Source organism: Orcinus orca, chromosome 18 (genome assembly GCF_937001465.1).
Source record: "Orcinus orca chromosome 18, mOrcOrc1.1, whole genome shotgun sequence".
Taxonomy (NCBI): Eukaryota; Metazoa; Chordata; class Mammalia; order Artiodactyla; family Delphinidae; genus Orcinus; species Orcinus orca.
In genome coordinates, this window is record NC_064576.1 from 28,402,522 (window position 1) to 28,416,934 (window position 14,413).

At 33.7% G+C, this 14,413-nt stretch overlaps 1 protein-coding gene across 14 annotated transcripts in view; it reads left to right on the forward strand.

Annotated features, from left to right (window-relative positions):
• Positions 1-14,413, forward strand: part of MYCBP2 (MYC binding protein 2) — a 273,870-nt gene that overhangs the window by 129,750 nt on the left and 129,707 nt on the right. For all 14 annotated transcript variants that reach the window (XM_049700955.1, XM_049700957.1, XM_049700945.1 and 11 more), the window contains exons 27-33: positions 1,915-2,006; positions 3,995-4,129; positions 5,729-5,812; positions 7,235-7,331; positions 10,586-10,778; positions 11,476-11,750; positions 13,078-13,299. In XM_049700955.1, the coding sequence (XP_049556912.1) occupies positions 1,915-2,006; positions 3,995-4,129; positions 5,729-5,812; positions 7,235-7,331; positions 10,586-10,778; positions 11,476-11,750; positions 13,078-13,299 (1,098 nt within the window). The remainder of the gene's footprint in view (positions 1-1,914; positions 2,007-3,994; positions 4,130-5,728; positions 5,813-7,234; positions 7,332-10,585; positions 10,779-11,475; positions 11,751-13,077; positions 13,300-14,413) is intronic.

The window sequence follows — 14,413 nt, forward strand, 5'->3', positions numbered from 1 at the left end:
ATTACAGTAGCCTCCCAATTTGTATCTGCTTCTGTCCTTGCTCCCTTCGGTCTGTTCTCAACATAGCAGAGTGATTCTAATAGTATTAGAATGAAAACCAGAGGGCTTACAAGGGCCTGAAAAACAACATCAGAACTGACTTGCATCACCACTCTGACTCTGACCTTATGTTATACTAGTTGCTTCACGCTAACCTAGCCATACTGACCGGCCCTTGTTCCTCAGACATACCAGGCATAGTCAGACCTCAGGACCTTCACACTTGCTACTTACTCCCTCTGACGGCAGCTCTTCACGCCGGTACCTGCAAGGCTCACTTCCTCTTTACCTTAAGATCGTGACTCCTTGGTGAGCCTATTTAAAACCGTAACTCCTCTCCCTTACCACAGGCTTACTTCCAGTAGCACCCCCCGCCCCTTTTTTTTGTTTGCATTGTTCACCCCTGTATGCCCGGTTCTTAGAACCCTGCCTGGCACACAGTATGTGTTCAAAATTATTTGTTGAACATAAACAGGGGAGCCAAGTTAGGGGCAAATCATTTAAGGACCTTTATATCATGCTACAAAGAAGGAGAAGAGAAACCATTGAAGACTTTTAGATTAAGGAAGTATTCTAATCAGATACTCATTTTAAAAAGACTGCTGTGGGTTATTCAAGAAAAGCAAAAACCCTTAACTTTGTGGAATATGGGTTAGAGCAAGGAGAGAATGGAGAGAAGAACTAATTAGTTCATATTGAACTCTTCTAGCTAGTAACACTGCTAACACTGGTTGCACTGACAAGCTTTGGTACCAGCAATAGGAGAGATACAGTGCTGGTGGAGAGATTTGGAAAAAAGGATTATCCCAGGTTTTTTAATCTGAGTGAGTAGGTGAATGATAGTGCCATTAATCAGAGCAGGGGAGGCAGGAGGGAGGAGAGATGAGTCACTTTACAACTGGTGAGATCGAGCTGCCCCGGGGAATCCCAGGCGCAGACTAGGATCTGAGGTGGAGACAGATTTTTAAACTATTAGCATATATAGTTGAAAAATGGAGACCTCTAACAGAGTAATTGTCCAGTAAGTTTTAATATCCCCGTCTCTTCATTCTTAGTCTTTTACTCACCTTTCTTGTAGTTCACCTACTATAATCATCAAGAGAAATAAGGGTTTTAAAAATATGTATTAGTCCATTTTTTTAAAAAAAGATCCCTTCCTCATAATTCTCACTTATTTTCACTTAATTTCATAACTTTTCCTATTTGATATCTTCTCTTTTATTCTTTTCCTGTACTCTGCAGTCCTCCCCCTTTTTTATAACTGTTTTTTCCCCCCTCTTTCTATCTCCTTTTCCCATGCCATTTGAGCTATTTTTTGTTACCTATTTTCTTAAGGATCCTTTCCTTCTATTATTCCTCAGCTAATATTTTTCTAGCCTTTTTTTTTTTCCCCCACTGGGTATTTTTCTAAGTGTTCCACAAGCATCGTTTCACTTAATTCTCACAATTACAATGAAGTAGGCGCTGCTAGTGTCCATCTCCCTTTAATGGATGAGGAAACTGGGTCCTAGGATCTCACAGCTAGTTACATGTTGAAGCAAAATTCTACTACATTTGGAAGCTCACTTAGAACTTAGAGCTCTCTCACCTTCAGATGTTTATATCTGGTACAGAACATTTTTGGAGCATTTGCTCTAAGTAGGCAAATATATAAAATAAGGAAAACTGAGGTTAGTACAGACCATAAGACATGTGTTTCTTAATTTCGATATATAGATTTGTACATTTCACTGAATAACATTTTTTTAAAAGCAGGTACTCTTTTACATTCTGTAGTGTCCAGCATCTACTGGAGACACGAAATTATAAACATATTATTCAGCAGGTCTGCATGACTGAGTGACTGGGCACAATATGTTTTTCTCCTCTCCCCAGCTGTTTGAGTTAGGTCCTGATGGAGGAGATCATGAAACTGATGGAGACCTTCTTGCAGAGACTGATGTGTTGGCTTATGACTGTGCTGCTAGGTAAAGATTTCTTCAGTATAATCCTTGCATACTTAACATGACATATTTATTATAAGTGAATAACGCAACTTAAAGAGAAGGTTTTAAATAATCTGTGATCAGATGCTTAAGAAACTAAATTATATACTAGGTAATATAACTGTTGCTTTTAATAATGCTACATTAAAACTAATAGTATCCTTCACATTTGTATTTCACAAGATAAATTGACTGTTTCTACATTGAAGATGGAAATATACACATATTTTGCACACATATTTTCATGCATCACTTAGAGAACACCAAATATGCTAGTGTTCTAGTGATGCAGTGCAATTATTTACTACCGGTAGCGTTATGTATACTGTGTCAAATAGTCATAGTGGGTCGTACTTCAAATCACCTGTATGCTCTGACACCAAGCCTATAGTATTTGCTTGATTATAACACGCTTGGAGAGGTGGCCAGCTTTACTGAAACCTCTCAGGAGGTAACCAGAATCAGGATGTTTATTTATGAAGGTTCATTAAATAATAAAGAGACTTAGATTTTATCAGTCTTCTCTGTGTAAACTTAAGAATTATCTCAAGACTGTTATGACAAGTTAGTGATTTGAATCAGGGAATATTATGATGAGAAAAAGAACGGATTTGGACTTCATGATAATGGTAGTATACTGTCTTTCCCAGTGACAAATAACTACATTAAGAAAACCTTCTGTGGCATTCATAAGCTTTTTGTTAATGAAAATGTATATTTTCTGAAGATGGTAGTAAGGCATTGAGTTTACTTTTAACAGACAAATACTTTTTGAGAACAAAATAGTAAACCTAAAGAAAATTTTGACTGTTTCTTCACTTTAGGCATTAACCAATATCAGGAGATACTATTTCAGTAACTTCTTAATGTTACACACAAATGAAGATTAGGGAAATCTCAGGAAAGTTAATTGATTAATTAATTTTTAACAAAGACTTAAGATGCCATTGTTATCACTTTTTTGAGCATATGATTGTGAGTCAAAAATACAGTGTATGGTTTTATGTATAGAGAATCATCTAGATATTCTTCATTTGCCTCCTAACGAAGCCCAGATTCCTAAGGCTGGTGTTAAAGGCCTTCCACAATCTTTCACAGCGTCTTTTTAAACTTTCCACCTACTACTTTTCTATATCTGTCTCAGTGCTTTAGCCTAACTGGACACCTTGCCACTTCCAGACCCCGTTTTGTACTCTCAGACCCCTGCCGATCTGTTCATGACGGTCTTCCCCTTCCTCAATATCTTTATTCTTCTCTCTGTCCCAGCTACAACCAATATGCACTCCTTCCACGCTATTACCTAGAACTTTGTAACTTGGGTATATCTTTATCAGATGCCCTTATTTGTATACATGTGTTTTCTCTCCTGCTAATTTAATAAACTTTTTGTGTAGTTACTGTGTGACAGGCTCAGTTCCAAACAATTTGTCTAAACTCAATTCCCAGAACAGTCCTATCCTATGAGCTAGATATTGTTTTTATCCCTATTTTCAGATGACGAAACTTAAGTCACAAAGAAGATGTAGTAGTAACTTCCCCAAGGTCACCCAGCTAGCGAGTTACAAAGTCAGGCCTTGAACTCAGACCATCTGACTGCAGAGCTCTCGAAAGACTTTAACTGAATACATGAACCTTAAAGTTCAAAGTTTTCCAACAAAGCTGGCATGTTTTTTTTAACAACAGTTAAAAAAAATTATCTTATTTTAGTATGAAAACTTTATAATATTTAAGCAAGTTTTAGAACTCAGGATGAGGAGGAAGAAATATAATGCCATCACTGTAGCACCAGTAACCATTATTTGTGTTCTTGTCCAGACTTTTTAAAATGGAGGGTTTTTAATGTTGTTTGACAAGAATCTTATAATAATACAGTGTATTTCATGTTTTGTTTATAAAGGATTTTAAAAAATAAATGTATGTAACAGAGAAGTACAAAGGCATTGTCTTTGACACATAAATTTTCCTCTTAGAGAAAAATATGCAATGATGTTTGATGAACCAGTCCTCCTGCAAGCTGGCTGGTGGTATGTAGCCTGGGCTCGAGTGTCAGGACCCAGCAGTGACTGTGGATCTCATGGACAAGCTTCTATTACCACAGATGATGGGTAAGCAGAATGTTTAAGTATTCCTTAAGCAACTCCCTTTTTTGTTAGTGGAATATTGTTTTGAAAGCTCAGAGGTCTTTTTATTTTTTAATTTTTTTGCGGTACGCGGGCCTCTCACTGTAGCGGCCTCTCCCGTTGCGGAGCACAGGCTCTGGACGCGCAGGCTCAGTGGCCATGGCTCATGGGCCCAGCCGCTCCACGGCATGTGGGATCTTCCTGGACCGGGGCACGAACCCGTGTTCCCTGCATCGGCAGGCGTACGCTCAACCACTGCACCACCAGGGAAGCCCTCAGAGGTCTTTTAGTAGAGTAAAAAATCTTTGTAGGTCTAGAGCATAATATGACCTGCTAAAAATTAAATTCGTATAATTGCATGCCAAATTAAGGTAAGTCAGAATGTGGAGATAATAGAACTGCTATTCTTTGCTCTTGTCAGTTGGCATTTGTGTGTATTTCTGGATGTTACCTTGTTTAAAAGCTTGTTTGCAAAATTAGAAATTATACAGAGGAAAATGACAAGGATAGGGAATTTGGAAACCATGAAAAAGAAATATATACATGCCATAAAATTTGACAGTGCTTATGAAAATACTTTATAAATTGTAAAGCCTTAATGATATGAGATGCTACAGTTTTAATAAAATGTAAAGGGAAATTTACCGTTTAAAGTTCAGGTATAGAGCACTTCCCAGTTTATAAAATACTTTCATTTATATTATCTTGTTTGATGCCCTCAGTAACTTTGTGAAGTGGTTATTAGCCCCGTTTTTACACTCGGGAATAGAGAGACAAAAGGTGAAATGATTTGCGTCAAACTGTATGGCTGCTGTGTGGCAGAACCAAATCTGGACCTGGAGTTTCTTGACCCAAAGTCCAGCCTTCTCTATACTCTGCACTCTGATTCATGTGAAAGGACCATCATTTATAAGAGAAATTCAATTTATTCTTTATTATTCTTGAGCATAAACTGTTCGAAATGGGTAGAAGTTATGTAATCATGTATTTCATATAGTTTCATTCAGCTCATAAGAGAGCTGACCAGAAAAAGAGCAGGCTAATTTAGGAGGTGAATTCTGTGTTCCTGAATGTTCAAGTAGAATGCTGAAGATAAATTAAGTCTATTGTTGTAACATATCCTTTTCAGCTTACTCTAAGATTGTATGGTAGAACTGGGGAGAGTGCTTTGGTCCAGGACTGTATGATTCCCATATACAGTTCATTCAACCTTGGAATATCATAGCATTTTGAAGATAAAGTTTATGTTATATCTATTTAAGCAGATTTTAAACTGTAAGTTGAAATATTTTGTTAAAAGCTTATTGTTCTGGTTAAAGTTGAGCTTTAACCAGGAGGGAGGGAGCAGAGCAGCTACTCACCTAGGAGCTCCCAATCAGGTTCAACTCTTTCATTTAACCCATTAAGGCATTCAGAGCTAGAATTAAAATCAGAAGTGTCTTTTTAAGTGTATTTTTGGCCTTAAAGAATGAATCTCTCTTCAGTATGTAAGATTTGAAAGCATGATTGTTAAACTTTTCATTTCCTTCCATGAATCTTGAATAGTGTTGTCTTTGGTTATATTGTTATTTTTTCTCTTCTTAGGGTTGTTTTCCAATTTAAGAGTTCAAAGAAATCAAATAATGGTACAGATGTTAACGCTGGTCAGATACCTCAATTATTATACAGGTATTTAGCATATTTATAATCAACATGGTTTATTCTTTTAATATAATGAGCTAGGATCACTGTAAAATATATGGCACAATAAGGGAGAAATTATTCGAAGCATTTAGCTACATTTAATACAAACATTTAATTTATGTTTTGTATATTTTTAAACATTTCTTTACCTTAAGTTAATTTTAATAAAATATCTCTAATGACTCAGATTATCTGTATTATGCCTATAACAGTATTTTAATAACTTATTTTTTAAACCTATTGATTTTCTTACCAATTTCAGAATGTTTTAAACTTTAAAATAATAAAATTTATCTTAGAGAAATGAAATCTGAGTGTTAGGTGGGGATTTTAGATGTAGGCCTGGTTGATTTGTTCTACAGTTTTATATTTCTTGTTCATCTTGTGATGGAATGAATTGGAAAATCCCTTGCTGCTGAAAAATTTCCACCTTTAATTAAAATATCAAACAACAGCTTGCTCATATGATAATACTATTATATTTTAACATTATTTAAGAATTTTAATTACTTCATGGTAATTGAGACATATATGGGAACAATGCCTATGTGTGTGCCCATCTATATCTAGGTGATTACTGCAATAATTTTTATTTTTTTAAATTTTATTATTTTTTTTGCGGTATGCGGGCCTCCCACTGCTGTGGCCTCTCCCGCTGCAGAGCACAGGCTCCGGACGCGCAGGCTCAGCGGCCGTGGCTCACGGGCCCAGCCGCTCTGCGGCATGTGGGATCTTCTCGGACTGGGGCACGAACCTGTGTCCCCTGCATTGGCAGGCGGGCTCCCAACTACTGTGCCACCAGGGAAGCCCTACTGCAATAATTTTTAGATTAAAGAATTTAAATAGATATAAACCCTCACTAAAAACTGGCATTCTTACTTTAAATAGTAAAAATCAAAGGCACTACCTTTAGAACAGTGATTCTCTGTCTTCTATATCTTTTATACTAATATCTTTAAGAATCTAGATGGTATAACCTCACTTTTTCCAAGAGGACATTTTTGTTTGTTTTTATGCAATCTGCTATAGTCAGTATTTGTAATATGTAGCATTATGAACATAGCAAGTTGCTTGGACTACTCGTGGGTACATTGGTTGAGTAACTCTTTAATGGTAGCATTTAATAGTAACATTACTAGAGAACATAAGTTACATAATGTTGTCTAGTAAGAGAAGAGAGTTTCTACTACCCAGTCTTACAAAGGTGAGATTTAGAAGATGAGGTACTTATGTGCTAAAAATTTTGCTTAGCATTGGAAAATGTTTGTAAAAAGCCCCATATTGGGATTTTGCCTAACAAAAATGCTTAACTGTTTAATTTGTTTTGCCATTGCAAAAATGTATATTTGAGAATAAAAATGTCGGTGGACTCTCCAACATAAATTTATGTATGTATGCTACCTTCAGACTTCCAACCAGTGACGGCAGTGCTTCAAAAGGCAAACAGCAAACCAGTGAACCTGTACATATTTTAAAGAGATCTTTTGCAAGAACTGTCTCAGTGGTAAGCCATTTTTAAGAATTTCAGCTTTTCTGTCCAGTGCTGAGTTTTGTTTTGATGTTTAGCATTTAGCCACTTTTCTAAGAGTTTATCTTAGCATAGCTTTATAATTCAGATTTGTTTATATTAGCTTTGACATCCCAGGCCAAAGAATAGTCACATTAAATAATGGAAAATAAAGATGTTGACTGATTTTAACATACCTTGCTATTTCTGAAATACATGGTGAATTTTCTTATAAATTATGTATGAACACATATGCTGAAGGAGTTAGAAAGTGAAGGAAAAGTTGAGTGATATTAACCAAGAATGTTACTTTAATGCTAAAGAATTAAGTAGAAGGGTCATATATCTAACTAAGGACTTTGTTGAATTACCTGACCATCCCCTTCGTACATTTAAAGACATGATGCCATTGGGGTTACCAGTGTAGAATGGAAAGCCAATAAGATGTAATTGAAACACCGTGGTGTTTCAGCTCAGGAAGTCTGAGTTCTTGCTCTTTCATTTGTTAGTTGAGGACTCTTAGGAAGGTTATCTCAACTATATCATAGCATCATTATGAATTTCTGAGTTAAGGGATATAAAAATTCTATTTAATTTGTAAGGCCCTATATGAATATGATTTATTAATGTAGCTGGTAGTCTGTCATGTTAGTAAAATGCATAGGGAGAAGGCTTTTTTTCCCTTTTTTTCTTAGTTTTTTTTTTTTTTAAACCACAAAATTAATACACGTCCCTGGTGGGAATAGGGTTAAAACTATACTAAAATTATATTGAAGTTCTTTTCCCATCACCCTTTTATCACCATATATAACTGCTGTTTCCATTTGGATGTATATTCTTCCAGACTATTTTTTGTACATAAACAAATTTATTAGTCTCTGTTTACTGTATGCTATATAGTCTTCTTGTTTGTTTTTGATCATACTTAAAGTTCTGCCTATTACTTTTTAAAAATTTCTTTTTTTTAAAAGGTGGTAGTAAAACACTTCACAAATGACATGATTTTTCTTTTATTTATTTTTTTATTCAATTATAGTTGATTTACAATGCTGTGTTAGTTTCAGATGTAGAGCAAAGTGATTCAGTTATATATATATATATATATATATATATTTTTTTTTTTGGATTCTTTTCCCTTATAGGTTATTACAAAATATTGAGTATATTCCCTGTGCTATACAGTAGGTCTTTGTTGGTTATCTATTTTATGTATAGTAGTGTGTATATGCTAATCCCAAACTCCTAATTTATCCCTCTCCCCTTTTCCCTTTTGGTAACCATAAGTTTGTTTTCTGTGTCTATGGGTCTGTTTCTGTTTTGTATATAAGTTCATTTGTATCATTTTTTTTTTTTAGATTCCACATATAAGCAATATCATGTGATATTTGTCTTTCTCTGTCTGACTTACTTCAGTTAGTATGTAATCTCTAGGTCCATCCATGTTGCTGCAAATGGCATTATTTCATTCTTTTTTATGGCTGAGTAATACTCCATTCAGTTCCATTCTATTACATTCCTTCTTTATCCGTTCATCTGTAATAGCAGCACTAGGGCTGCTGTGAACATTGGGGTACATATATCTTTTCGAATTATGGTTTTCTCTCGATTAATGATAAAAATTTCATCAAATACGCTACGGATATATTCCATGTTAATACATTTGGCTCTATCTGAATTTTTTTAATGTTTGCTTAGTATTCCGTAGAATGGTGTACTCTTAATTTATCCAGTTCTATTCCTACCAGAGGACTGTTTGTTTCTCATTTTTCACTATTACAGTTGTGCCTTGGTATTTGAGGGGGAATTGGTTCCAGTACCCCCCCCACAGATACCAAAATTCCTGGATGCTCAAGTCCATTATATAAAATAGCACAGTGCTTGCATATAACCTACACTCATCCTCCTGTGTACTTCAAATCATCTCCAGCTTACATATAATACCTAATACAATGTAAATGCTATGTAAATAGCTGGCAGTGATTCAAGTTTTGCTTTTTGGAACTTTCTGGAACTTTTTCTTTTCTGAATATTTTCGATCCCTGGTTGGTTGAATCTGCAGATGCAAAACCTGTGAATACAGAGGACCGACTGTATATCCATATCTGTACATATGTGTCTTTGATACTTGCGTACTTCTGTGAATATTTCTACTGGAGGTGGGCTCATTTAAATTTTGATATATCATGTCAAATTCATCTTCCAACAGAGGGTGTGCTTTGAATTAGAGGCTCTTAAGAGCTTTGGCTCCTTCGTACCTTGGCATCCTTTTAGTATTAAGATCAGTTTGGTATCTTTTGATCCAAATAAGTATCTTTGCCTCTGTTATGTCTTTTTCAGTGATCTCTTTTATCTGTGTGTAGTAATTCTTTTATATTTATGTCTAAGTGATTTTGTGGTCATTAGGTAATTCTAATCTTTGTATAAGAAACTTACTCAATCATTTCTTTACAATGTTAAAGTACAAACCTTTATTCTTGGTTTTGCCATACCAGAGGACTGATATTTGGTGGAGATGAGGGAATAAGTGCTTTACTTTGAGATTCATCAAGTATCTGTCATCATAAGCATGATAAAACCCACAGGCCAACTAGAATAGCAAGGGATGCTCACCACCCTAAACTCATATTCTAGAATTTTTAAAGATCCAAATAAGTGTGTTTTTGTATTTTCTAGTCAATTTTAAACTTCTGTTAACTTGTTTATCAAGATTTGGCTGTAGCTTGTATTATAAAATTTAATATGTAGACAAAAAATAACTTATTTGATATTGTCACTGATATCTAATACTGGAATACTTTATTATATTCAAAGATTATTAAAATGCTTAAAATACTTTTAGTTTATATACATAATACTACATTGACAATATAGAGTTTAATTTTTCTTTCAAGTAAACATGTTTATAAGTGTTTATAAGTGTTTTTTTTATTTATATGATAAACTAGATAGGTTGGTAGCAACTTAAAACTTAAAAAGTTTTTTAACTTCTTTAACTTAAAAATGTATTTTTAAATAGGTAAATATTGAAGAATGTTGTTTTTGTAGGTGCCTAACTACTTCACCTTTTTTGTCAAAGATATTCCTAATGGTAATGTAATGAATGAACTAATAGAATGTCTATTATTTGGGCTACCAAAACTCAGTACAAACTTCAAGGTAAACTTTTCAAGTTGAATGTCATCTTTCCATTTGAGTCAACCTATGATACCATTTGAACTAATTGTTATCTATTTTTTCATATTCTGGATTAGGAATGTTTTGAGTCATTGTTGAGTATTCTTCACTGGAGCTGGACCACCTTAGTCTTAGGAGTTGAAGAACTAAGAGGATTAAAAGGATTCCAGTTTACAGCCACACTTCTAGATTTAGAAAGACTACGCTTTGTGGGTACCTGTTGTCTGAGGTTATTGCGTGTCTATACCTGTGAAATTTACCCAGTGTCAGGTATGATACATTTTTTAAATGACTTTTGAGGAGAAAATGTTTTGAGACATTGAGAAGGTTTATATAGGGATTACCAAAAGTTTAAGATCCCCAGCTGCCTTTATTTATCCTGCTCGCTCCTGAATTGAGGGGAGAAACTTGGTTTGCTGTGATGCTTATATATTTACTTATAAAGAATATAATAGATTACATGTCATTATGATAACAAAAAGTCATGTTAGACTAAAGTTAAATACTCTAATAAGTTGTTGTTATAAACAGATTCTGTCAGATATAAATATTTTGAATGACTGATTTGGACTTAAATGCTGAAACCTGTGCAGGGTTTTTTTGGTTTTTTCCCCATTTAAGAGTCCTATTTAAAAAGAAATAATTTTGGACCACACATAATCTCTATATTGTTTCATTTCTAGGTTATTAATACTTATGATTTTTAGCCATATAGGAAATTACTTGAATTGTATTGAATGTTTTCATACATATTTATTATTCTGTTTAATTAGCAATCTGCTTTGTTCTCTTAAAGCTGCAGGAAAAGCTGTTGTAGAAGAAACTAGCAAATTAGCAGAATGTATCATTTCTAGGTTATTAATACTTATGATTTTTAGCCATATAGGAAATTACTTGAATTGTATTGAATGTTTTCATACATATTTATTATTCTGTTTAATTAGCAATCTGCTTTGTTCTCTTAAAGCTGCAGGAAAAGCTGTTGTAGAAGAAACTAGCAAATTAGCAGAATGTATTGGAAAAACCAGAACTTTGCTAAGAAAAATTTTGTCAGAAGGAGTTGATCACTGCATGGTGAAGTTGGATAATGATCCCCAAGGATATCTCAGTCAACCCTTGAGTCTCCTAGAAGCTGTCCTTCAGGAGTGTCATAATACCTTTACTGCCTGTTTTCATTCTTTCTACCCAACTCCTGCCTTACAGTGGGCTTGCCTTTGTGATCTACTGAATTGTTTGGATCAGGTAATTTAAGTTTGTAAAATGTCAGTTGAAAATATGTTATGCTACTTAATACTTTTCCAGAAAATGTATTTCAGTTACCTCAGTCTTTTTAACTTGTATAAAAGGTAAATTAAGAAATCAGTTTGGTATATGTGATTTAAATAATTAAAGTTAAAAAACTGTTTTTCTGTTTGCTTTATCATTTCTTAATTATAAAATTGGCAGGCACATTGTATAGCTGCTGGGTTGTTCTTTGAATCTATAAGTGAGAGCAAGGACAGTTCATGGTAGCCCCTGCCACTCCCATATCTCCAAAACAGTCAGGAGAGAGAGCTGCAAATGAATTTGCATGCTAACATCATTCATTTACTCATGAGGAAACTGCAACCCTCATGAATGTGTATGTCCCAAATCAGTTTCCAAAACGCTGAGCAAAATACTGGCAGAACTAAAGGGAGAAGTAGACAAATTCACGTTGATAGTTGGTGACTATCAGTAATTAATAGAACGTAGAACTCTTTCAGTAATTAATAGAACAACTAGACAAAAAATATCAGTTGGAATACAGAAGATTTGAACAACACTATCCACCACTTTGGCCTAACTGACATTTATGGAAAAGAATGTGCAAGTTGAGTATACATTTTTGTTTCAAGTATACATATTATGTTCACAAAGGTGTATTACATGCCAGGTCATAAAAGAAGTCTTAGTAAATTTCACAAGATTAAAATCTTAAAGAAAGTGTTTTCAGACCACAATAGAAGTAAATTAAGAATTAAATGCAAAATATATCAAGGAAAACACCAAATATTTGGAAAATAGACAATACTTCTGAGTAACCAGTAAATCAAAGAAGAACTCCAAAGGAAATTAGAAATTTTTCACACTGAAGATAAAAATATATTGGAATTTATGAGAAGTAGCCAATGTGTTGCTTAGAGAAAAAAAATTTTTTTTAATGCTTATACTACTAGCAAAGAAGAAAAGTTTAAAATCAGTGATCTAAATTTCTACCTTAAGAAGCCAGAAGAAGAGCAAATCAAACCCAATGTAAGAAGAAAGTAATAAGGAAAGGATCAAAATAATCAAGAGTCAAAATCAATGAAATAGAAAATAGAGAATATTAGCAAAGTCAAAAGTTGGTTCTTTGAAAATAAAACAAAAATTTTAAAACTCCTAGGAAGTCTGATTGAGAGATAAGAGAGAAGGAAAAAACACGAAATACCATTATCAGGAATGAAATAGGAAAGATCACTAAAAGGTTGTTTATCTTTTATATATCAAAAGCTTGGATTATATTGATGCAGTATTTCTTTAGTGGGGTGTATATTTTTGTTTCTAAAAGGATATTCAAGAGGCAAACTTCAAGACATCAAGTAGCCGGCTCCTTGCAGCTGTGATGTCAGCTCTGTGTCACACTTCTGTTAAGCTGACTTCTATCTTCCCTATTGCATATGATGGAGAAGTACTGCTACGATCAATTGTTAAACAAGTTAGCACAGAGAATGACTCAACACTGGTTCACCGTTTTCCCCTTCTGGTAGCACACATGGAAAAACTCAGCCAGGTAGGTCTTCTTCTGAAATATCTTTTATGTTGAAGCAGTAAAACTGTAAATGGAGACATACCTAGCTTGGTGCTTATTCTTCTGTATCAGTATGTATATTTACCAAATAATTATGAGTTTTACGAGAACAGTTAAAATTAAGAAAAAAATTTTCTCTGTTTACCTGTAAATGAGCAATCTTTTTTCTCTAATTTTTCATTTTAAATGATCCCTAACCCATAAAGAACTTGATAGAGTTATGAGATAAATTCCTGTATGTTTGTTTTTTGCTGAACCATTTAAAAAATTGCAGATACTATAAGCAAACTTTTATATTCTAATATAGTATTTTAGATTGCCAAGATAGAATTTTAGGGAAATAAATAATTTTAAAAACATTTTTTTCTATAACATTTTGGTATGTTAAGATAAGTATTATAAAACAGTAGTCATAGGAAACATTGTTTAATAAGTGCTTCTTGTTTATTAGAAAGCATAGTGGAGAAAAATTAAATATACATGAAAACCATATATAATTACTAACAAGTTTGATGAGAAGTAATCTTTAAAATTAAAGCAAAAAAAAAAAGAGTAGAAAATAGAACAGTTATCCCAATTAGTGTACAGTAGCAATTTTCTGTTGACTGAAGAAACAGAAAAATTATGAGAAAAATTTCAATGACATACAGAAACAAAACAGGACAATAGCAGAATGGGAAGAAAATTTGCAGTTAATATAATACCTTTGTAGTATCCCAGTAGAAATAATAAAAGTAAATATGAGGGAATTTAGAGAGTAAGGCAGCATGGGAAAATTTTCAGCCTTACTAGTAATTAAATGTGGGTGAAAGTTCTATCAAGGTATCAATATATTTGTAAAAAATTAGGAGAAATAAATTTTTTCTCTTACAAAGCTCCTGTGCTGGTGAGACTGTGAGGCAACCTACTAACCTTGTTTAAGTGAAATAGTTGAATTTGGATATATCAACTTGATAGAATATGGCTCTATCAGCCATGAAAAATAACTACATTTACATTTAATATCAGAGCAGATGTTTTTAAGTTTTTAAAATAAAAAGTCAGAAACCAAAGTATATATATATACACTATGATGGCAAACTATGTAAAATATGTA